The following is a 24937-nucleotide window of genomic DNA, read 5'->3' as shown; positions in this document are numbered from 1 at the left end:
CCCCCCCGCTTGTGCTTTTATTACTGATGCTTATGCCATAGGTTTATAGTATCCTTCGCCATGTTGCTGAAGTTTTGGAATACACAAAGGATGAGCAGCTGGAGAGCCTGTTCCAGAGAACTGCTTGGGTGTTTGATGACAAATATAAAAGGCCTGGATATGGTGCCTACGATGCCTTCAAGCATGCAGTTTCGTAAGTATATACAGCTTTCCCAGCTTGTGTTCTGCCTCCTCTCAAAGAGCTAGGATAAGTTATTCATTTATATGCCCAGATATTTTTTTCTCACTAAAAATGTGTGCGTAGCAAGCTGCCTTTAAAATGGTAGCTTAAAAGGACAGGCTCCCCACCACCACTATGTCTAGTTAATAACTTGCAGTGCTGGGGTTAAGACATATCATTACTACTTGTGCTAGTCGCATTGTAACCTGATACCAAGGCTGGAGTAAGACTGTCATGAAGAAAACTGGTTATGCAGCCCAAATTGTTATAGTGCTTTTTCTCATGTGCTTCTTTTGTCTCTTTGGTTTATTCCCTGATTTCCGCACATTCTTTAGTACCCTTAGTTTTCACTTTGGTTTCCTCCCCCTCCTCTGTTTTTTCGCACAGCTCTTTTGCAACCACTTTTACCCCGATCTTTTTGTGGAAGCTGATTTTGAGGGTTTTTTTCCTAGTGCATGATGTTTCTCTTGGCTTTCTTTGTCTTGCCCGTTCCCACCCACCTCTGGCCCATTTTTCAATGACTGGACTGTCATAGTTGTTAAACCACTACCTCCCCCACAGACAGTTATTTCAATTTTTTAAATTGCTAGAATGCTATAGCATTGTAAGTTAAATAATTATAGTTAAATAATTATAGTTTAAGCAGGTTTTCTGAATTCCCAGCATTGATTTTTAAAGGAGTAAGTCTTTAGCTTTTTCCCATGGTGAGATAAAAGACAAAAGGCATATCTCTGCAAGGAAAGGAGCTAGAGACTTTGTTTTTTAATGAAAGCTGGGAATTTAGAGAACCTGCTTCAATTACTATTATTACAGCAATACTTCAGAGCTGTTTGCTTTTTTAAAGGGGGTTGATGCCACTGATAAGAACACCAATTTCATAGTTAAGACTATATTTCTCTTTCTCTCAAGGTTGTTTTGTTGTTCCCTAGTGTTTAAAAGGATGAACTAACAACTCTTTTTGTCTTTTTCTTTGCACCACACATGATTTCTGTAGTTTCTGGAAAGCTATATTATATATTTAAGGAATAATGGTAAACATTTATGACATCTGTTTAATCTAGGGATCCCGCCATCCTTGATGGGCTAGACTTGACAGAAGATGAGAAGCGTGTGCTAATTGACAATATTAATAGGCGTCTTACTCCACAAGCAGTCAAAATTCGAGCTGGTAGGTCCCACAATCAAAATTATTTAGAACAAGCTCATACTGTTTTATGGACAAACATTCTGGCAATAAACAAAATGGCTTACTTTTTTTTACCTCAGAAGACCTGAGTTCTGCTGTTTGCTACATAGTATTTTAGATATATTAGCTAAATTACAGGTTTCTGACTTGCTTAACATTGAACCAGTAATTTGAAATGGTGTTTTATCAGATTAGAAATACTTCTAGCAAACACTTGCACTCTTCTTGGAGTTTAAGCCTCAGGCAAAAAGCCATACATTTTATTTAGCTTTATTCTGATTTCCTTTTTGGGAACGGGGCTGTGATGGATGGGCAGAGGTCTTGCCCCTTTCTCTCAGTCAGTGGTCCCCTGTAAACCTCTTTGATGTATGAGCAGACCAGCCCACAGCCCATCAAGTCCTATGAAATTCTGGAGGAGCCAGCAAGATGTGGAAATGTGGCTATGATCTTGCATGACTTCTGATCATTGTTTTGTAGTTCACTGGGCCCCTTGCATGTCTAAAGGTGGATACTGGATCTGGATAGGTTGAAGACTGCTGCTCCTGAGGATAGTAGCTGCGTGTAGGGCAGGCTGAAAATAGAAAGAGATCCCATAAGGTAGGTAAGTGAAGAGACAGGGAGACAGGCAGCAAAGTGGCTAAAGGAGTTGGCTGTGGACTGAGAATCGGTAGCACAAAGTTAGGGAAGGTAAAGGAAGCTTGAAGAAAAAGGCAGAGGAAGCAGGGAACTGAGACAGAGTGCTGATAAGAGGTGACAAGTAGGGTATGAATTTCACAGTGGCTTGAACCTACTACTGCAAAAAGATTTAGTCTGTTTTCTAGAGTTTTTGATATCTTGTAGAAACAGCAACTTAATGTGTATATGTAGAAAAAGCACTTATAAGCAATACTGTGAGTGAAAGTGAGCCTGTTGTAGTACAAATTATACATTGCCAGGGAGGGATGCCGGGGACCCTGTTTCAGTGCTTGTGCACCAAAGTGCCTTTTAAGAGAAAGCCTAATAGAGACTGGCCCTAACTAGCTGATGAGTAGCTGGGATGCAGCCTTGAGCCAGGGGTGGGGAAGCAAGGAGATGAGTTGCCGCTGGGATGTGGGGTGGAGACAGCTTTCCACCGGAATTACTCAGATCCCATGGGAGTTCCAGAAGGGTGAAACTTCCATAGGCTGACCCCAGGACAAACCAGAACTGTGGGAGCGTACACAAGTCCCCCTGCTGGCAAGGATCTGCTGGAGCCAGGCAGGACTTCTACAGCTTATTTAGGCTATTTATATACCTGCCTTTCTCCTAAGCGTGACAACCCCCAAGAATTACTTTATTTCATTTTAGCTTCAAGTGTGGTACAAATACTGGATGAAATGACAAAATCAAGCTGTTTGGTTGGATTGTGTTAAAATTATTTAGAAGTGTTTGTTTTACATTCATAGTTAAATCAGATTTTAACATTTCTTAAGGAAATGCTGGAATTTCCATAAAATTTTACACAATGTGTATGATTAGTTCAAGGCTAATAATGATGTTATGTAAGATCAGTCTTCTGCTGCAGTTACTAGTTGGATGTTACATATCATTAGGAATTTGGGTGGCAGGCAGGTTGAGGCTAATCCTGACATGTCTGCAGCTTCACAATTAATACCAGAAAGGGGTGTTGCTTGGTGAATCAACAGGTTACAAGTAGGATGCAGAGACTTTGTAGCTCTCAGCTTTGATAAGAATATCTCCCTCTTACTAAATAAGTCTGGAGATAACATTGTCATTCAAATTTCAGGTAATGTGATTACTACTGATTACCTACTAAAGTTTTTGTACTGAGAGCTGTTTGCTATCGGAGGAAAGAGAGCCAGTTTGGTGTAGTGGTCAAGAGCACGGACTCTAATCTGGGAGAACTGGGTTTGATTCCCCACTGCCACATGCAGCTGCTGGTGTGACCCTGGGTCAGTCATAAGTTCTTTCAAGGGCAGTTCTAGAGAGAGCTCTCTCAGCCCTACCTACCTCTCAGGGGAGGGAAGGGGATTGTAAGCTGCTCTGAGACTCCTTCGGGTAGTGACGGGTGGGGTATAAATCCAATCTTTTCTTCTTAAAATAGGGATGGTTACCATATTTCCAAATTCTTCCTAAAGGTGGGGGGGGGTTAGTACTTGCCATGGTTGTGGAAAGATTAATGAGAAACTGTATCTCTGAAATAATGATTCTGGCAAGTAAAAAAATTCACCAAAAACACCTGTGTTTACTTGAAGATGTATGGTTTGGTCCCTGGATAACCGTTTTACTGCAGTTTCACAGAAGCTTGGAGGAGTTGGGAAGACAGAAGATTTCAGTCAAAAGAAACTAAGGGTTGGCATAAATAGAAGGCCAAGAGTGGGCTTGAGAAAATTAGGGGAGCAGGAAACAGAATTGGGTGACCTAGGAAAAGAAGAGTACAGGAAGAAGAGGGCCAAGGGTGGAATAGATAAAGAATACTGGACTGGTGGAAAGAGGAGGTAGTGGTGGCTGGAAATGCCAATTGTCAAATGCATAGGGTTTGTAGTGAGGGCTGTTTGCTATTGGAGGAAAGGGGCATGATTGACTCAATTTCTGTGCAAGTATTCTTGCTACCTTCTGGTTGCTGTGCATTTCTATTTGGAAGAATCCTGACCATACATATGAGCCCTTTTGGGGATGAATTTTGTAAGAAGGCATGAATTTAGAATAGAACAATTATGTTTCTGTGAATGGTTGTTTGCTAGCTTCCATTTGTATATAAATTTCTTAATATAACGGGAGCAAGCCTAAGCAAGTCTACTCAGAAAGTCCCATTTTAGTCAGTGACGCTTACTTGCTTTAAAGAGGATTTCTTTAAAGAGAATGCAGCTTCCATTCAATGAAGCAGGATTCAGTTTCCCTGATCTTTGTTTTATATTATCAGGCCTACTTGTTAACTTAAACTGATTACTGGGATTGGTCCTTGCAGTTGGACTGTGTATAGCTGAGTGGTAATTTCTAGTGTCGCTTACTGTATTGTATGTATAGAGATTTTAATGAAATCCAATTGTGGTCTCTTTAGATATTGAAGTTGCCTGCTATGGTTATGAGGGTATTGATGCAGTGAAAGAAGCTCTGAGAGCTGGCCTGAGCTGTTCTACAGAGAGCATGCCCATCAAAGTAAGTGGCATCACTGATGTGGGTCCTGCTCTGATACTGGGAGTATGCTGAGTTATTTAGCTTTTGTCTGGTCACTAGTGGCAAGTAGCAGCTGCCCCCAGTAGTTGGAAGAGGCATAACTTGGGATTGTTGCGCAGCATTACATTGGCTGTGCATGCTCTTCTCTCTCCTACTTGCCTGTAGAAACACAGAAACCAGTTGCTCATGGACTCACAGCAGGTGGTGTATACATGTGCAACCAGGGCAAGGTGAGCAGCTGCCTTATCAGCATTGCTTACAAGCCTGCTGCTGTGACCTCTTAGTAATTCCAAATTACCATATGAGTAAGGCCAAAATAACTAATATTTACACAGAAAAGCCTGTCTGGGTCACATGCTACCTGTCTGTAGAATATTAGTGAGAAATGTAGTAGAAACCATTTAATCCGCTTGGCTGCTTTTTAGCACAGATAATGTTGGTTCTGTCCTCTTACCCAAGTGGCAATTACATTCCCACAGATTCCCTCTCCCCCAAAGAGATTAGGATCTGTTTCGGATAAATTGTTTTCCAAGCCTGTCTAAGAGTAGGTGGCACTTCAGTGTACCAGAAAGCACATCCCATCTATTGTCCATTTCACTTTCTCTGCAAGTTGCATAATGGCTGGATGCACATGGCTTTTGTGCTTCCATCTGTTTAGCTGCAAACCTGAAAACTTTTCCTCACAGATCATTTCCTTAACATGGAAAATGAGAAGGCGCTGTCACTTTTAACTTGTAACTTTAAATGCTCATCTTTTAGTACTTCTTTAAGTGTGCAATCATTCTCTATGATAGTTTAAGCAAATGCATCAACACTGGCTTGTTTTTCTTTGAGACATTTAAGTCTGCCATTATCACCTCACCCTTCTTGTAGATAAATTTGATAGCTCCTCCACGATACGTTATGACTACTACAACACTGGAGAGGACTGAAGGTCTTTCTGTCCTCAGCCAAGCCATGGCTGTCATCAAGGAGAAGATTGAAGAGAAGAGGGGAGTGTTCAATGTGCAGATGGAAGTAAGAACCTTTTGTTTGCCTAAAAAATAATGTCTGATCTCAACAATTTTGGTAGGTTATGGAGGTACCACTTTCATGTCCTTCCAACTTCTCAAGACCACAGAACCCATGTAAGGGGGGGCATATGCTTCACCCAGTCTCATACTTTTATCTTTGTTGGTGGCCTGATGTTGGATCATCTAGGAAGATTTAACCCCATGTAGAACCAGGTGGGCTTCATTTTCTGATAGATCCAAGTGGTCAGCCGTGTTGGTCTGAAGCAGTAGAACAAAGTTTGAGTCCACAGTGGCACCTTTAAGATCAACAGTTTATTCAAGGTGTGAACTTTCCTGTGCATGCACACTTTTTCAAAGACATTGGAATGGAAAGTAGATTAGAATGAGAAAATATACCTTTACACATTTATCCTCTATTTTGTCATATTTATTGCTTTACTACCCTTTCCCCCTTAATTAAAGCAAAACAACTGTTGACCTTATAACCTTAGCTTGTCATTTAGTTTTGTCTTTGCATATCTTAAATCATCATCATTTTACATGTTAATTTGCTGTTCAGCCTCTGTTTGAACTCCACCTTCCATTTCAATGTATTTGAAAAAGTGTGCATGCACATGAAAGTTCACACCTTGAATAAGCCTTTGTGGATCTTAAACGTGCCACTGGAGTCTAAATTTGTTCATTTTCTGATGTTCACCTCCATCTTGCATCTAAGAACTGTGAGTAGATCTCACAAAACAGGATTTTCCTGCCTTTCTTGTCCATTTTTTAAAAAATTCCTCAACTGATCTTTGGCTACATGTTAGCTGTCTGTTCCAACATAATCCCCACATTACTTCCTGTGTGCTTCTATGGAAAGTAATTGCAAGCCTGTGTGCCTGTGGAGGAGGGGTGGGGGGAGAATAATTGAGCCCCAGTGCTGATTGTACCTCCCCATGCTGCTGCACCATATGAGGCCACGGGATTGATCATGTGTGAAGTTAACAGTGGTGAAACGCTTGAAATTAACATCGAAACTATTCTCACATTTGCACAGCATTATAACTATAACTTTTAATGGTTTTTATCCTAGAACTATTGCAGGACTAGTATGTCAGTTTGTAGATGTGGTAATAGTTTGTAATGTCTCCTAGAGGGTTGCAGAGTGAGGCGATCTTGCTATTGGGTAATGGGCATGATGCAATTGAAAATGAAAGGCAGCATCTGTCAGTTGATGTTAAGCCAATTGACTTGCATCCTAACACTACAGCTCTTATTTTAAAGGGGAGACAGAGACCTTGCACAGCTCTACAATTCTAAAATTGCTAAATGCTTCCTAGTTTTAAAAAAATGGGTTGTATCCAAAGGTCATTGTCCACTAACAGAGGGCATTTTGTTTGACCAAACAAGGAGATATTGGTGACATGATTTTTGCTGATTCTCCTTGCCAATTACAGATCCCATTTTGCCCGTCCCCCACTATACCTGAGGATCCCCCTCCCCCAGTGCATTTTGGGGCTAATTGGGACATGGGAAAAGTTTTGTTCCTTCTGGGGAGCTTTGCTACAGTACTTCAGATCCAGCATGTTGTTTCTTGCTTCAGAACGTTGCAGTCCCATGCTGAATTCTGGATAACCTTTACTTCAAAATGGTGTGGCTCCTTAAGCATCCTATACTGTACTATACCATTACAGTGTCCCTTTCCACTATTCTGGCATCACTCTCCAGGCTAAACATCTGGAAACCAGTTGAGTCTCTAGGAATGTGTTGACTCCGGAGAACTACACTCCTTAACTTTAAATTCTGCTGCTGCTGCTCAGAGCCTTGAAATCAGAACATCCTTCTTCCCCTCCTCCCCTGTAGGTGTACCTAGTTAAATTTAGTTTGTAATAAAACAGTATGCAAAAGAAGAGGTTACTGTACATAAAATGACTCGCTCTACTCTGACTAGTTTTCAAGTTGCTGACTTTTCCCAGCAGGGGGTGTTGTGCAGTTCTAGCTCCTATGGAGTCTCACATGCTCATAATTACACATAGTGTAACTGGGAAAGTTAACATGTTAATGAAATATGCAGGCTGATTGCATGAGGACAAATATGTTGTCAAAAGGGAACTGATTTTGAATCTTCCCTTTATTAGAAATGACATTTTTTTTTTCTGTGCAAGTAGAGAAACTCTAGAAATTGTGCAACCTTTGAGTTCTCCAAGAAGTTTTCATTCGTCTGGAAGTTAAAAGGGAAGGTGGGGGCATTAAAAAATTTCAAGCTGTGGCACATTGCCTGTATCTTAAGTAGAATCAAGACCTGAACATCTCCCCCCCCCCCATTTCTCTGCCCTCCCCTATAAATTTCCAACTATATGTGAAGTTCTGGAGAATCTGAAAAATTGCACAGTATTTTTTCTCATTTTAGTTGGTCTTACTAGAAGGAATAAGATATGTTTTGTGACTGGACTTTGCTTTAAACCCTCATACCTACCTGCAGTATCTGTCTAGAAATTCTTTTTATTTTGAAATTTAGTTTGCTTTCTAAACATTCCACATCCAAGGCTGAATTCAATGTTTGAAGGAAAAATGGACCTTTTGCAGCTTAATATTTCATCATGAGGAGCTTGGACCTCTCTGTGCCAGAGAGCTGGGATCTGTTCTCAGACAAATACTTTGAGTTGAAATCACAAATATAACAATTTTCCTTTTCTATGATTTTTCCCATTAATGTCAACTTCACATTGTCTCATGTGTGGTTGATTGTAGTCCTGTCAATAGTGTTTGACTTACTATTTTAATTAACCCTATTTGAAGCAATCAGATCTCACTGTATTACCCAAAACACTGCCTTCATCTAGTTTGTGTTTATCCACCTTGTAAAGAATACAAGAATTACTGAGACTGTCAGCTGCAAAGCAGTTAAGTCAGTATTTTGGCAAGAGACCTGTTTTATAATCTGGCTAAACATCTTTTCTGGTGCAGTGTCACTAAATACTGCCACTGGTGTGGCTGCCTGCTAGGCTGATACACCACTATTGTTAGTGTTTGTATTTTAGGTGCAAGTGCATCTGGTTGAGTAGCTTGTTGGTCACCCTGTAAGCTAAATGTTGTTCATATCTGTGTAACTTTTCAGCCCAAAGTCGTCACTGATACTGATGAAACTGAGCTTGCAAGACAGCTGGAAAGGCTGGAGCGTGAAAATGCTGAAGTGGATGGAGATGATGATGCTGAGGAGATGGAGGCAAAAACTGAAGACTAACTGGCTTAGGAGGAACAGAGGGTGGCAAGTTATAGATGCCACCACACCAGTGAAGACACCTTGATTCGCAAAATGGCTGGTATGGAAAACTCCGAAAGAAATGACTTGGAAAACACTTTCAAGTTTTAATGAGACCAAATTTTGAAGAAATAAGAAATTATCTGCTGCAACTTGGGCTGACTTCCTTAAAAGCAAGGTGCCTTTCCTCTGAGGACTTAATACCCACTTCCAGATGAAGTATTGGGCTCAAGGCCTTGCTTAATATTTTCATATCTAACAACTCTTGATTGGCAATTCTTTAGTAAGTCTGTCACTGAAGATTCTGGGAATTGTCCCAGTATTCCTACACAGACTGTACTGAAGCAAATATTCAATAAATTCCTTGGATACTTAACTCTTTGTTGCTTTTCTTCCTTATTCCATGTTCTTAAGAGAGATGTGGAGCACAAAGGGAAGAGGAAAAAGGGAATAAGTTTTTGAAGATGAAAAGTTGATGAATCCTGCTGTGTCTTGATTATGTGCCCACAGTTAGTGCAGGCAACAGCAGAGATGATTGAAATACAGATGGTTAAGATTTGAGGGTAGAAAGAGTAAATTCATACTTTTACCTCTTGATTCTTGATGTTTTTAAAACTTAATATTAGAAGCTTTGGATGGAATTGAAGTGTTGATGCTAATCTATAGCAGACAAACCATAAGTGACTAATTCATTTTACAATGGGAGTTTTCTGAAGAATGCATCCCTCATAGGGAGGGTGATGCATCAGTGCCTGCCTGCTTCCTGCAAAAATGGCTCATCACAGTCCTGTCAAAACCCACCTCTTGCACAAGGTCTTCAATGTGTGTGATAATAACTGAGCAGCTGCTGTGCACACATAAACTCAGCCTAAGCTTACTCTTGTCTGTTCTGGCCACCTAGTGTTTCTTGCCTATAGGGATCACAAACATGTTAAGTCAAATAAGCTAGTAATTTTAAAATCTCTTTTAAACTAGAATTAGCTTTGTACATACACAAGTAGCTTATAGCTTGTGTTAACTGGAATGGCTACATAGTTGTGCTAACAGTATTTTCATTTCTGTCAGACTCCTGCAACAAGCAGAATCAACAACTTGGTTCTTTAGAAAAGAAGTTTATTGATCAGTATTGGCAGAACGTCACTACTTCAGAATCTGTGTTAAGACTGAGCTAAAAAGCATGGGGTAGATAGATAGATATACAGGGTTCAAAGGAGGGCACAAGGCGGCATAGAGCCAATCAGTGTAAAAGTGGGCCCGCCAGAATCTAACGGTCTTCAACAACCCCTCGTTCCCAGAGGATGATGTTACAGGCAGGAACCAAGGTCAAACAAATAAGCCATACAGATAAGGGAGCATCACCCAGGCAAGCAAGAAAACGAAAGTCACATTCCAAGGAATCCCTTCCCCTTCCACACCAGCCTTTATGGCAGTGAGCTGACAATTTCTACCACTGCAGGTTTAGGCCAGTTGTAATAAATTTATTGAGTAGTTTCAGATTAAAATACTGGCCAGTGTCAATCTTTGAGATTAGCTCTCATGTTTTAAAAAGATTGTATGACAGGAGGCACTTCCAAAACTGAAGAGGTCAGTAGCAGTGGAATGTTAGACTTGGTGACTTTTGACTATTTTAGGTTTTCTTTTAAAGTGCCTTAATCTTACAGGAAGCAAGCTGTTGCACATTTGTTCAGATAAACAAAGAATAAGAGGGGTCTGTGGACAGATGGATAGTTTACATAAACCAAAGTGGGAAGAGAACATCCAGCTATTTGGAAGGCAGGAAACAAGCTAAGAAGGAAATAATATAATAATAATAATAATCTTTCAATTTATTAATCGCTCAATCCTGCAGAGCTTGCTGGCTCTGAGCGATTTACAGTTACTCATTCACGCGGGACTAACAATGATTTATGGGGGTAAGGGAGGACAACATATATATCTTTTAAATCACACACATTCACAGTCGGCGAGGGTTTGTTCAGCTGCGGGTCAGGCGTGTTCCGTCGGCATATTCACTTTCGCTTGGCTAGATGATGTCAGCTTCTGCAGGTCTTGCAGTGCCGCACTGCCACCGCCTGGCCAGTACGGCCCATTACAGGCTTCTCGGAGTCGAAGAGATTTTTTCTTAGGCTTTCAATCTTGCGAGCTGAGCATTCCGGTCGCCAGCTAACACCTCCCCCACCAGTGGTGGGGGGGGGTTGGTGTGCTCACCCTCTCTAAGGAGTGGTACCCATTTTATCTACTCGCCGAAGCTTTTGAACCGCTGGGTGGATGGCGAGCTAGGGACAAGGCTGGTAGCTCACACCAGCACGGGGCTAGAACTGACAGCCGTACTGTTCAGCTAAGATGTTACTAACCAGAGGATAAATCCTCTGTGCCACCGCTCCCCTGGTTCTTTGCATGTGACACAGTAATCTAGATGATGTGAATTAATCGTTTAGTTATTTTTGATGCTGGAAGATAGTTGTACAATACTATGAGTTACAGAATTCTAGACATATCTGCAAAAAAAAAAAAAAAGATGCATGCATTTTGGGTACTCCCTGTGCTAAAATTACTGTCACCAATGTTTAGTGCCTTGGAGACACTGAATTTAATCTGTGGAAAGTTTACCAGTTTTCTTAAATGGACTGCACCTAATAACAAAGCTATAGTCACTTTTTAATTAATTAACTGCATAATAATGTGTTGATACTTAGTACATCAGAAGGGGAAATCGGCAAGCAATTAAAAAGTAATTAGTTTTTGCTATGCAAGGAAGTTGAGATTTTTACCTACAAGTACTAGTGTTGCATGGGCTGATGCTATTGAAGGAAACTCAATATCCTTTTGACATATTCTCTGTTCCTCATTGGGGCTCACATCTGACCTGGAGCATCTGCAGTGACACCTGGTGCAGTGTTCACTGTAATCAAAACCACTCGAACTGAAGTGAGAATGGTGTCCAATGTTTGCTGCATGGCAAACGAAGACATAAGTAGAATCTAGAAATTGGGCAATTTTCACTATTAGTCTTTCCTGCTCCAATTTCAAAGTGAAAGTTTTTGAGACAGAATGGACTGAATGCTTTTGGAACAATTCTACAACTGACGTGGTCCTTTCTGGGAATACTGTGCACCAGTTCCTCTGAGCAGTTCTAACAGAGTTGTGGTTTGTACTTTGTATAAGTTTAAGGCTTCATAATGGGTTACGTGTGTATGGGTTAAGCTCTGCCTGAGCTCTGCCTACTACTTCTATTTGAGAGGTAACTAGAGATGTCTTCCTTCTGACTTGACCCCCCTGTTTCTTTGGCGCTGTGACTGTCTGTGGTAGAGGCTGTGCAGGCAGTGGAGAAAAAATAAAGTAGTAGATGGGAATTTGCAATTGTGCATGTTTAGGATTCCAAAAGGGCTGCTGGCGGAGCAAACTGTAGAATGTACAGGTGTTCTAGTTTGTAAAAAAAGAAAGAGGGGAATGTATTTCAGAGAGTTAGAAAGGTGCAGCATGACTTGAATGAAAGTGGACACAGAAGCAGGCTGGAGTGGGTGGGGGTGGGCTGTGGTATGTAGAAGTCCTACACTAGAAATTTTGCAACAGCCTGGAGTGACCAACAAATTCTCCACGTGCAGTTAAGCTCCTTCCTATTGCTCCACCAAGATGAAGTAGTAATGGAAACCCTAATCCTCTATAAGGAAGGCCGAGCGCCAAAGACTAGATTTTTTGAACTATGGTGCTGGAGAAGACTCTTGAGAGTCCCTTGGACTGCAAGAAGATCAAATCAGTCAATCCTAAAAGAAATCAACCCTGACTGTTCCCTGGAAGGCCAGATAATGAAACTGAAGCTAAAATACTTTGGCCACCAAATTAGAAGGGAGCGGGGAAAGATTGAAGGTCAAAGAAGACGGGGACGGCAAAGGATGAGATGGTTAGACAGTGTCATCGATGCAACGAACATGAAGTTGAGCAAACTTCAGAGGACGGCGGAAGACCGGAAGGCCTGGTGGGAGCTGGTCCATGGGGTCGCAAAGAGTTGGACTCGACTGTGCGACTGAATGACAAAAAACCCTCTATAGATCCTAGGGTAGAAAATTGTCACTACTGCAAAAGTGTCCCTACTGATAACTATGGGAATCTGCTGCGAAGATTGAGAAGCACAAGACAGTTTGCAGCTGGTGTTTTGACTCCAAGGGAGTCTTCATGCATACCTATTAATAACATAACTTAACAGGATCTCAGACAACTTCTGACAGAATTCCCAGACAGGTAGGTGACTGCCAGCTCCCCCTCCCGCAATATGGGTGGTCTGTAGGACAAAAACTATTTTCAGCTGGCTCTGAAGAGATGTATAACAATATCTGTCTTCCCCACAAGACTAACATCATTGTCTAAGTTGAGTCTTGCATCCATGCAAGCTTCTACATGTGTGCTGTGGTTCGTGTTTACGTTTACCACTAAACTTGGAGTTGCTTATGATAAAAAAGTCAAGCTGTGCCAAAATTCAGAGCCCCAACAAGAGTCCAAACAAAATGGAGTCTTGTAGCACCTTAAGCATCAACAGATTCATTGTGGCATATGTTTGTGTGGAGATACAAACTCTTTAAGATGCTTTAGCTAGAATGAAATTTCACACTTTAAATGTGTATTTTTGCACGTTTTTCCATGGATACATTAATTTACATATTTTATGGTCCAATAAATTTCGGGAATACCTCTGAACATCCTTTTGTGTGTGTGTGCATGCACGCACATCTGAATCTATCAGCCAAAATCTGTTTTCAGTCTAACAGAGGCAATCCCCCCAAAGTGTAAAAGGCTTTTATGTTTTGTTAGTCTTTAAGGTGCTACTAGACTCTTGCTCTAACGAGCTCTAAAATATTCTGCATTTAAGCATATCTGTGTGATTATGCTTGGCAAAAAGGGGATATTCAACATTAAGGAAATTGAGTACTTAAGATGCTTTAAGCCATTTCTCTCGGATGTTATCTTGAAAGAGTATAATACCGTAGTTTTCTTTCCGAGTACAAGACAAAAAAATAATACAGTTGTCTGCCTGGAGAGTGGGTACAGATTTTTGCTTTATCCTCCTAGGCTGGTTTGTCCAAATTAGATATTAGAATAACTGGTGTTATAGTTATTAGCAAATTTGTAATTCATATAATGGTAACCTGTTACTATCCTGACCTGGATAGCCCAGACTAGCCTGTTCTTGTCAGATCTCAGAAGCTAAGCAGGGTCTGCCCTGGTTAGTATTTGGATAGGAGACCACCAAGGAAGACCAGGGCTGCTATGTAGAGGTAAGCAATGTTCATTTCTTTTCTTGAAACCCCCATGAGGGGTCTCCATAGGTTGGCTGCAACTTGACAGAACTTTCCACCACCACCAATCTATTACTAGTTCCACATGCCAGGTCCCCAACCCCATCCTTTGGTGTTCTCCCTGTCTTTTGCCCTTGCAGTCCTATATTGCACCTATTGTGGCCATAGGTCAAGATACGTATATAGCAGCAGACAGAAGCAAGAGTCTAGTAGCACCTTAAAGACTAACAAAATTTGTAGCAGGGTATGAGCTTTCATGAGTCATGGCTCACTTCTTCAGGTACGATAGAATGTGAGTCCATCTGTCCTTATATCTTGGAGAGTAGACTGATTTCAGATGCCAAAAGACAATAGCAGGTAATTCGGCATCTGAAATCACTCTACTCTCCAAGATATAAGGACAGATAGACTCACATTCTATCTGTAGCTGAAGAACTCAGCTGGCCCCGCCCTCTGCTGGGTGAGGCTTCTATTTAAGGCTGCCCCTCGCCAGAGGCATGAGCCAAAGGGTTCTGTAAGAAGCCCAGGAAGGGCCAGAAAGCCAGGGCCCTAGTCTCCTTGGGTTCTCAGTAAGGTAAGTAGACTCCTACAAGGAGAACCACATAAATATGGAGGGTTTTAAAAGGGGAATTGTATATATTTTTTTTAAGCAATTATGAAGGCAGAATGCCAGCAGGGGGTTGGGGACTATCCAGTGTTTTGCATGGAGTGTCACATGTATGATTATCTGCCCACTGGACAGAAGTCTTGGGTGTGTGCCCCATGCAAGGTGCTCCTGGTTCTCAGGGAATGAGTTTGCACCCTTGAGGTCAAGGTGGCTGACCTGGAGAAGCAGAGACAGTCGGGCGCATGGGGAAGACTCGCAGGCTTGTTAGATATGTCCCCCTCTGAAAATGGCAGCCCCGCTGCTGTCAGGGAGCATGAAGCTCGAGAGGAAACGGCACCGTACTCAGGATAAGGGGAATGTGCCCTCAGAAGGGACCTCTTCTTCAGCTGGTGAATGGGTATCCTTTCACACCAAGGAACCATCCCTGGGCAGGGAGGGAGGGGGACGCTTGGTAGTTGAGGATTTGATCCTTAGGCAGGTAGACAGCTGGGTGGCAAACCCGCGTACTGACTGTATGGAGACTTGCCTGCCTGGTGCGAACGGACCAGGTAACGGACATTACATGTGTTCTAGATAGGCTGTTAGACAGTGCTGGGGAGGAGCCAGTGGTCGTGGTACATGTTGGCACCAACGGTGTGGGGAGATGCATTTGTGAGGTCCTGGAGGAAAAATTTAGGCTGCTAGGCAGGAGACTCAAGGCAAGGACCTCCAAGGTAGCCTTCTCCAGAAGTGCTACCTGTTCCACGCGCAGGGCCGGAGAGAGAGGCACAGATCAGGAGTCTCGATGTGTGGATAAGGCGATGGTATAGGGAGGAAGGGTTCAAGTTTGTTAGGCACTGAGATGCTTTTTGGAATAAGAGGGAGCTGTACAAAAGAGATGGTCTCAACTTGTCCAGAGAAGGAACCAGGCTGCTGGTGCTTAAAATCAAAAAGGTGGCAGAGCAGTTTTTAAACTGAATACTGGGGGAAAGCCAACAAGAGATGAAAAGTCTCTGATTCAGGATGGCGCATCTCAAAGAGATGAAGGAGTAGCTGTTACTTTTCTACAGGGAATTGTCCACTGAGATTGTGGCTTATGATATGGACTGCCTGGCAAGGTCTCGATGCAGCAGGAGGAACATGCCTGGGAAATTAGATGTTTATATACAAATGCTAGAAGTCTCCGAGGTAAAATTGGGGAGTTGGAATGCTTGGTGTTGGAGGAAAAAATAGACATTGTGGGTATTTCAGAAATTTGGTGGGATGAGGAAAATCAGTGGGATACGGTGATTCCTGGTTATAAATTAGATCAGAAGGATGAGGGGGAAGGGTTGGAGGTGGGGTGGCTCTGTATGTCACAGAAGGTATACAGTCCACTAAGACTGAGAGGGTAAGAGAATTGGATTTGCTTCTGGAAATGCTATGGGTTGAAATAGTGGGCCGAAAAGGAAGCTTAACACTGGGAGTTTATCGCCCACCAGATCAAAAAATAAAGGAGGGTTATAAAATGATGAATGAATTAAAGATAGCTAGATGAAATAACTGTGTCATAATAGGTGATTTTAACTACCCACACATTGATTGGGTCAATATGTGTTCTAGCCGGGAAAAAGAGATTGAGTTTCTAGACACTCTAAATGACTGTGCTATGGAGCAGATGGTCACGGAACCTACCAGGGGAGAGGCGATCCTTGATTTGGTCCTAAGTAACACTCAAGACCTGGTGAGAGATGTAAAAGTGATTGCACCGCTTGGGAACACTGACCATAATGTTATTGAGTTCAACATTTGTATAAGTATGAAGCTGCCCAGAAAGACCAACACAACCACTTTTAACTTTAAAAGAGGTAACTTAAAGTGATTGCACCGCTTGGAAACAGTGATCATAATGTTGTTGAGTTCATCATTTGTACAAATAGAGAATTGGCCAAAAAGACTCACACAACCATTTTTAACTTTAAAAGGGGTAATTTCTCTGATATGAGGGGACACGTGGGGAGGAAACTGAAAGGAAAAGTAGAAAGGGTCAAAACAATTGGGGAAGCTTGGGATCTATTTAAAACTACGATCCTAGAAGCTCAAAAAATATATATTCCGCAGGTTAGGAAAGGCACAAACAGGTATAGGAAAAAGCCTGCATGGTTAACAAACAGAGTAATGGAGGCTGTAAAAAGTAAAAAGAATTCCTTTAAGCAGTGGAAAGCTAGTCACAGTGAGGCTGATAAAACGGAACACAGGCTATGGCAAATAAAATGCAAGTCTGAGGTCAGGCAGGCAAAAAGGGAATATGAGGAGCATATAGCAAAAAACGTAAAAACCAACAATAAAACTTTCTTCAAATACATTAGAAACAGGAAACCAGCCAGGGAGGCAGTGGGGCCCTTGGACGACCAAGGGGTAAAAGGAGTATTGAAGGATGATAGGGAAATGGCTGAGAAGCTAAATGCATTTTTTGCCTCCGTCTTCACTGTGGAAGATGAGAAGTGCTTGCCCACTCCAGAACCACTGATTTCAGGAGGGGTGTTGGAAGACCTGAGTCAGATTGAGGTGATGAGAGAGGAGGTCCTAAAACTGATAGACAACTTAAAAACTGAAAAATCACCAGGCCCAGATGGCATACATCCGAGAGTTCTGAAAGAACTCAAATGTGAACTTGTAGATCTCCTGACAAAGATATGTAATCTTTCCTTAAAATCTGCCTCCATTCCTGAGGATTGGAAGGTAGCTAATGTCACTCCCATCTTTAAAAAGGGTTCCAGAGGAGATCCGGGAAATTACAGGCCAGTCAGTCTGACGTCGATACCGGGTAAATTGGTGGAAACCATTATTAAGGAAAGAATTCTAGGCACATGGATGAACAAAACCTATTGAGGCAGACTCAGCACGGTTTCTGTAAGGGAAGATCTTGTCTCACTAACCTGTTAGTGTTCTTTGAGGGGGTGAACAAACATGTGGACAAGGGGGATCCAATAGATATTGTTTACCTTGACTTCCAGAAAGCTTTTGATAAAGTTCCTCATCAAAGGCTCCTAAGTAAGCTCAAAAATCATGGGATAGAAGGACAAGTCCTTTTATGGATCAAAAACTGGCTAGTTCATAGAAAACAGAGAGTGAGTGTAGGTGGGCAATTTTCTCAGTGGAGGGTGGTAAGCAGTGGGGTACCGCAGGGATCAGTACTTGGTCCACTGCTTTTTATCTTGTTCATTAATGATTTGGAGTTGGGAGTAAGCAGTGAAGTGGCTAAATTTGCGGATGATACAAAGTTGTTCAGGGTGGTGAAAACCAGTGAGGATTGTGAGGCACTCCAAGGGGATCTGTCAAGGATGGGCGAGTGGGCGTCAACATGGCAAATGGGGTTCAATGTGGCCAAGTGCAAGGTGATGCACATTGGAGCCAAAAATCCTAAATATAAATACATGTTGATGGGGTCTGAACTGGCAGAGACTGATCAAGAGAGAGATCTTGGAGTTGTAGTAGATAACTCACTGAAAATGTCGAGACAGTGTGTGACTGCAATAAAAAAGGCCAATGCTATGCTGGGGATTATTAGGAGGGGTATTGAAAACAGATCAGCTAATACCATAATGCCCCTATATAAATCAATGGTGCGACCTCATTTGGAATACTGTGTACAGTTCTGGTCACCACACCTCAAAAGGGATATTATTGCATTAGAAAAGGTGCAGAAAAGGGCAACTAGAATGATAAGGATTGGAACACATTCCCTATGAAGAAAGGTTAAAGCGCTTGCGGCTATTTAACTTGGAGAAACGACGACTGAGGGGTGACATGATTGAGATTATGCATGGGATAGAGCAGGTAGAGAAAGAAGTACTTTTCTCCCAGTACAAGAACTCGTGGGCACTCAATGAAACTGCTGAGCAGTCAAAACAAATAAAAGGAAGTACTTCTTCACCCAGAGAGTGATTAACACATGGAATTCACTGCCACAGGAGGTGGTGGCGACTACAAGCATGGGCGGCTTCAAGAGGGATTTGGATCGACATATGGAGCAGAGGTCCATCAATGGCTATTAGCCACAAGGTATAGATAGGAACTCTCAGGCTGGGGCAGGTGATGCACTGTATTCTTGGTGCTTGGGGGCGGGGCAACAGTGGGAGGGCTTCTAGTGTCCTGGCCCCACTGCTGGACTTCCTGATGGCACCTTGTATTTTTGGCCACTGTGTGACAGTATGTTGGAGTGGATGGGCCATTGGCCTGATCCAACATTGACTTCTCTTATTTTCTGATGTTAACTCATGAAAGCTCACACCCTGACACAAATTTTGTTAGTCTTTAAGGAGCTACTGGACTCTTGCTCTTTTCTACTGCTATTGTAGCCATGGTACTGTGCCACTGTGGCTTCAAATGTTACAGAAACAGCTTGGCATAATGCCATAAAACAGCAGTTTCCACATCCACTGTAACATATAAAAGGGCCCTCAGAAGATAGAGGTTGAGCAGGGACAGAGTGGACTTCTGCCTCCAATGAAAGAAACCCTACCAACAGCCTAATGGAAAAGAGCAGCATACTGTGGCTGCTCCTTGTCTGGGCACGCCACGAGACAGAGTGGGAAGAGAGCTTTTCTTCTGGGGAAAAGCAGCATAGTTCTGTGGCTGCTGGGTCTCTGCTGTCTTAATGTTGCCCTGATTATCTAGAGGCATTTTGACTCACCATGGGCAACCAGGCAAGTGCTTAATTACGAACCTATGTGTATTGTGTTGGCATATTTTTGGTAAATAGTAATTATATTTTATGGTAGGCACTTCCAGATAAAGATCTGAAGTTGTTAATTGCACAGCACTTAGGGAAGTTCTGTATGATTTTTTGGAACAATCCGTCCTTTGACTTGGCTCTGTTTTGCTTCTTTCTTCTTGTAATGAAGCAATGGGTTTCTGTACTTTATGTACTTCAGACACTGGCCAGGGAGCTGAAACTATGTGAACCCTTTGTGGATAATCAAGCTGCATAATAAGGTGGATGTCACCTTCACAAAGGAAGACAAGTGAGTGTCTGGGCCCCCCCTTACATTGGAGGACTCTTATGAAATACATACAACAATATGGGGATAACTCTTCATACTAGAGCAGTCTTCCATAATGAAACAAGCAACTGTGGGCTAATCTCTTCATTTTTACCCTCTGTAATAATGTTTGCACACAACTTGGCTGCCATGTGGGAGCAGTGATCGGTGACTAATGCTTCCTTTCCTGTGACTCACAATGCTAGATTTCAGAATATAACAGGCATAGTGTTAATAGGTATACTATGAATGCTTCCCATTTAAATTTTTTATTTCTAGGCATTCTATTTAAAATCATGTATTCTGACTATAAAGATCCCTTTCTCTCCTTGAGTCCAGTCCTAAATAGATTCCCTTTGAAGTCCACTGAAATAAATTAATTTAGAATGCCATAATTCTGTTTAGGTTTTCACCATTAGATTTTTTTTTAATCCTGTGAGTGAAATGCACATACAATTGGCACACAGGCTCTAAAATTAGAGCCATCACATAGTAAATCTTATATTAGTGGCCAGTAACATAGTTCTAACCAGGACCTGGAAGAGCCCAAAGCCTCTGTGCTGATGAATGGTCATGTAAAACATTAGAAACATGTATGATGAGTTACAAATACAATTTAGAAGATTGCCTACCCATACTATTCTGTTCCTTGAAAAGAATACATAAAAATATGCGGTGGCGCAGGCAGTAAGAACGCCTGCAAGTAACATCAACGAACAGCCATTACGGCTGTTCGAAACCCACCGCGGCCAGGGTGAGCTCCCGGACCTAGTCCCAGATCCCACCCACCCAGCGGTTCAAAAGCATTAAATGGCAAGTAGATAAATTGGGTACCTGCCCCTAGGTGGCGGGGGGCACCCTCCTCCTTGTGAGGCAGAGGTATCGGCAGCAGCGGCGGAGCAGTTCCTGGCGGCCCAGTGGAGCGATGTCAGAGGCAGAGCCCGGAGAGGCAGAGGCTTGGAGAGTGCGGTGACGTGTGGCGCAGCGTGGCGGAGCCATCAAGGACATTAGCCGGGGCTACAGCTGACACGGGGCCACGCGCCAGAACAAGGCCTGCCGGAGGAAGCTGCCCGGAAAAGACCTGCTCCAGAAGGGCACCAGAAGGACGCCGATACCCGAAGCCGCTGGAGGAAGCCGGATAACAACAAAGCCCTGGGTGCTGGTAGGCAGACACTACCCTATAGACAATGTGGCCCTAGTTAGGTGAAATTGGAGATGCTATGTAAACCGCTCAGAGATCTGTTAAGGGTTAGAGCGGTATATAAATTGAATGTAAATAAAAATAAAAATAAAAAATACCTATTGATAAGGCTCACACACTTTGCAGAGCGTAAATGCTCTAACAAACATTATTGCAGGGGTGTCAAACATGCAGCCCGCAAGCAGGATCAGGTCCTCAGAGGGCCCCAATCCAGCCTGCAAAGTCCTGGCTGTTTCCTTTGGTAGTTCTGCTGCTGCCGCCACGTCACAGCTTGCTTTACCAGTCTCTCACAGGAGAGGCTTGCCATCTATCTGTCCTGTACGACTGAGAGTCTGATAAAGAACTGAGTGAGGCTCCTCCCCCTCCTCCTCCCAGGAGGAGGGAGGGAACAGCCAGAGTTTGCTTCCTGGCCAGGCAGCAGGAGACAAAGGGAAGCCTTTCTTTCCTTCCACTGGCTGAGGCTTGTCCCTGAAGGGAGGGAGGGAAGGAGGGAGAGCTTGCTTTGCTGCCTCAATTGCACAGGAGAAATACCAAGCACCTTTAAGACCAACAAGGTTTTGTTCAAGGTATGAGCTTTTGTGTGCCTTGCTACAGTGTGTGTGTGTTTTGTTGGGCTCTATATGCCAGGGCTCTCCTGGGTGCAACTGTGTTCCCCTTTTCACTGTATTCATGCCCTCATTATTCAGTCTTTCTCAGTAATAAAGCAATGTGAACTATTTTAGAGGAGGAATAACAACAAGCCAGTGAGGTGGATTAGGCTGAGAGTGTGTGTCCAGACCAAGTTCACCCAGCACATTTCCTTTGTAGGAAGTTTTAGTTATTCTTTGGGGAAGGTATAGTTTTGTAGATGAGCACATGGCCCTCAGTCTGTGTCAGGATGCCTTCTCATGTTCTTGACCAGCATATGAAGCAACTTATGTACAAAAGGTTGCAATGCCCAGCCATTTGATTATTTTCCCTGGGTCCTAGGCTCAGAACACTGAGCATGAGATTTCTGTAATGAATGTCAATAAATCAAAAGTATGTTTGCAGCTTACAGATACATACCTGAACAGCATACTCAAGATTGCTACAGCACAAACATTTTGATGCAATAATTCAGAGCAAGAGGTGTCAGTTATCAGAGACTGTTAAATAGACAAAATATTGCAAGAGTGCTAATGTTTTAAGCATGTTTTATTTAAAGTTTTAAAATGTTTTAATTGTGTTTGTCTGTGTCCTTTATAAAGTTTATATCTCCGATACCTGGCATTACATTTTATAACACACATGGCCTGGCCCAACAAAACCGCATTTGTGTCAGATCCAGCCCTCATAACAAATGAGTTCGACAACCCTGCTTTATTGGGATACAATTTCCATTCCCATTTCTTTGCTCAAATAATTTTCTTCCCTATAGTGAAGGAAAAGATTACTCATACAACCATTTTTTTCTATGTAGTTATCCAGAGCTTTTGTCACTGAAGCTCTGTTCAAACAGGCAGAGGCTGCTTTGTGATAGGCCTGAACCTAGTTCATAATTTTTGTGCAATCCTTCCCTTGCCACCTCATATGGAGAACACAAGTGAACATTTCGTGGTTCCCACAATCTTCAGTTTAACTCCATTTTTGTCATGGCGTCGAAATGCTGGTACTTGGACAAACCAGGTTCCTTTTTTCCTGACAAACCGGGATTCTAAACTACTATTTAATTCTGGTTCAGAATTCTGGTTGATGGGGAAGAAACAAACTTTCACAAACTACTCAGATTCAACTGTCATGTAAATGAGACCCAGATTGGTGACTTTTGAAACTGTCCACCAAGGGAGAGAGGATATGAGCAGATAAAGCCAAGTCAGTGGCATATTAGTGCTTTCTGTATGCAGCCTGGAGGTTATAAATTTTAGAGCAAACAGTATGTTAATACACCCAACTTCAGAATGTCTGAAACCTTGATGAACAAAACATTGTCATCTCCATTCTTAGCTTCCACCTACAACACGTCTGCCTCCTTCCTGCGCTGTATAATTAGATACCTGAGTCACTGGATGAGCTGGTCCTAACAGGTAGAGTTGTAGTGAAATAGTGCTACAGCTGAATGACTCTCTTAAACTTTCCCTGTTTTGTATTCTTTTAAGGGCAGGTGCTTTCCCACTGCCAGCTCATTATTTACCTCCTGTCTCTTGGCTAGGGAGGGGAATAGACGTCACACTAGAGAAAGAGGAGGGTAACAAAAGTTAGTCTGCCTTTTAAACCTTTACGCACAAAGGGTTAGGCTTGCATCTGCTTGCACTCTTATTAACAGACACACTTAATCTCTGGACAGCAAGGATGCAGGAAGGAAGTGGAATCCTGAAAGAGGGCTTCCTTGTTAAAAAGGTATGGTCAGTTTCCTCTGAGTGTTGTCAAGCTTACAACCTCTCCTTTAAACTGTGCCAGTCTTCAAAATAATGTTCAAAATAAGGAAATATTCTGGCTGTTGCTTTTGAATGTGGAAGCTTTCTGAGCGCCAGTAGCAGTATCTGCAAGCTGGGCCATGGGCAGCCCCACCCTAACATTTTGCTGCCCTTCCTCTTGTTTCAACTTGCAGCTCTGCCTTCTTCAGGCTGATCAAATTCCTTCCCTGAATTCACTCTCCTGGTGGCTGCTGCTTCTGTTCCTAGCTTTTCAAGCACTTTTCTGTTTATATTTCTGCTCCTCGCTACAGAACAATCTTGTTTTGCTTGCTGTACGAGATTGCACTTCTCAGTTCTAGTTTATTAGCCTGTGTGTTGATACTTGTTAGAGGATTTCTAAATTCAAAATCCAGCTGCAGTTATGAGAATTAATTTTTCATAAAATCTGAAACTCACCAGGCTTCTTAAGTTGTTACAGGATTGTATCTGCCTCCTCCACTCGACTGGCACAAGGAGGCTTTCTCTAAAACAAGAGGGTCTCTGAGCTCCTTATATCAGAGGATCATGCTACCACCAGCTGAGCAGAGTAGAGGGGTACAGCCTGTTTTCCTTCACAAATCAATTTATAATCCAAAGAACATAAAAGCAGCAGCTCTACCTTCCATTCTTTTTGCTGGTGTCTGACACTGCATTTAGTATTCTCTCTGGTAAACTCTGGTGTAAGTCACACACACCCCTCCAATTCCCATGTTCCATCAAGTGTCTGTTTTTTTCCATGCAATTGTTCCTTGTTACTTCATTTTCCGATGTATTTTTCTCTGTATGTCTGATCTGGTACAATATATGCATAAATCTTTTTTATTACTCCAGTTAAACTTAGTTTTAGACCTAGCTCTCAGAAACAATAGATATGTTGGTAACTTATTTAGATTTTTATTATTTATTAATTAATTTATTTATTTTATACCCCGCCCTCCCCGCCGGAGCAGGCTCAGGGCAGCTTACATAAAATGCAGCAGCTAAAACAACAGTATAAATAATAGCTTAAAAGTTTTAAAACAACCATTTAAGTGGTGATGGCGAAAGCAGGGTAGCATCAACATACTGGTAAATGCAGTCGATAACTGAGTTTAAAGTCGGCAAAGCTCAGGCTGTCGGTGGTGGTATTGGGCACAGAGCCTTGATGTATTGGGTGCGGAAGAGTACGACAAGGATGTATATTGTCACCTTGCTTATTTAATATATATGCAGAGTACATCATGCGAAATGCTGGCCTGGATGAATCACAAGTGGGAATTAAGATTGCTGGGGAAAAGATCAACAACCTCAGACTCTGCATGATTCTGTACTTAGATTACTGTATCTTTATTTATATGCCAAAAAAAGGCTTTGAATTGAATTGAAATTGAGATATGCAGACGATACCACTCTAATGGCAGAAAGTGAAGAGGACCTAAAGAGCCTCTTGATCAGAGTAAAAGAGGAGAGCGCAAAAGTGGGCTTGAAGCTCAACATCAAAAAAACTAAGATCATGGCATCCAGCCCCATCACTCCTTGGCAAATAGAAGGGGAAGTCGTGGAAGTAGTGACAGACTTCACGTTCCTGGGATCCCAGATCACCGCAGACTGTAACAGCAGCCATGA

General features: G+C 42.3%; 2 protein-coding genes across 2 annotated transcripts in view; both read left to right on the top strand.

Moving 5' to 3' along the window:
• EIF2S1 (eukaryotic translation initiation factor 2 subunit alpha) overlaps positions 1-9178 on the top strand; it is an 18662-nt gene extending 9484 nt beyond the window's left edge. Inside the window, exons 4-8 of the mRNA XM_015413298.1 lie at positions 42-193; positions 1282-1388; positions 4447-4544; positions 5436-5579; positions 8673-9178. Of these exons, the coding sequence (XP_015268784.1) occupies positions 42-193; positions 1282-1388; positions 4447-4544; positions 5436-5579; positions 8673-8798 (627 nt within the window). The 3' untranslated portion in view covers positions 8799-9178. The remainder of the gene's footprint in view (positions 1-41; positions 194-1281; positions 1389-4446; positions 4545-5435; positions 5580-8672) is intronic.
• Positions 9179-23213: 14035 nt separating this feature from the next.
• PLEK2 (pleckstrin 2) overlaps positions 23214-24937 on the top strand; it is a 14729-nt gene continuing 13005 nt past the window's right edge. Inside the window, exon 1 of the mRNA XM_015413283.1 lies at positions 23214-23276. Within this exon, the coding sequence (XP_015268769.1) occupies positions 23229-23276 (48 nt within the window). The 5' untranslated portion in view covers positions 23214-23228. The remainder of the gene's footprint in view (positions 23277-24937) is intronic.

This window comes from Gekko japonicus, unplaced genomic scaffold, assembly GCF_001447785.1.
Source record: "Gekko japonicus isolate JY-2015 unplaced genomic scaffold, Gekko_japonicus_V1.1 scaffold32, whole genome shotgun sequence".
NCBI classification, from domain to species: Eukaryota; Metazoa; Chordata; class Lepidosauria; order Squamata; family Gekkonidae; genus Gekko; species Gekko japonicus.
The sequence above is the reverse complement of the archived record's forward strand: the minus strand, read 5'-3'. Positions and strand labels throughout refer to the sequence as shown.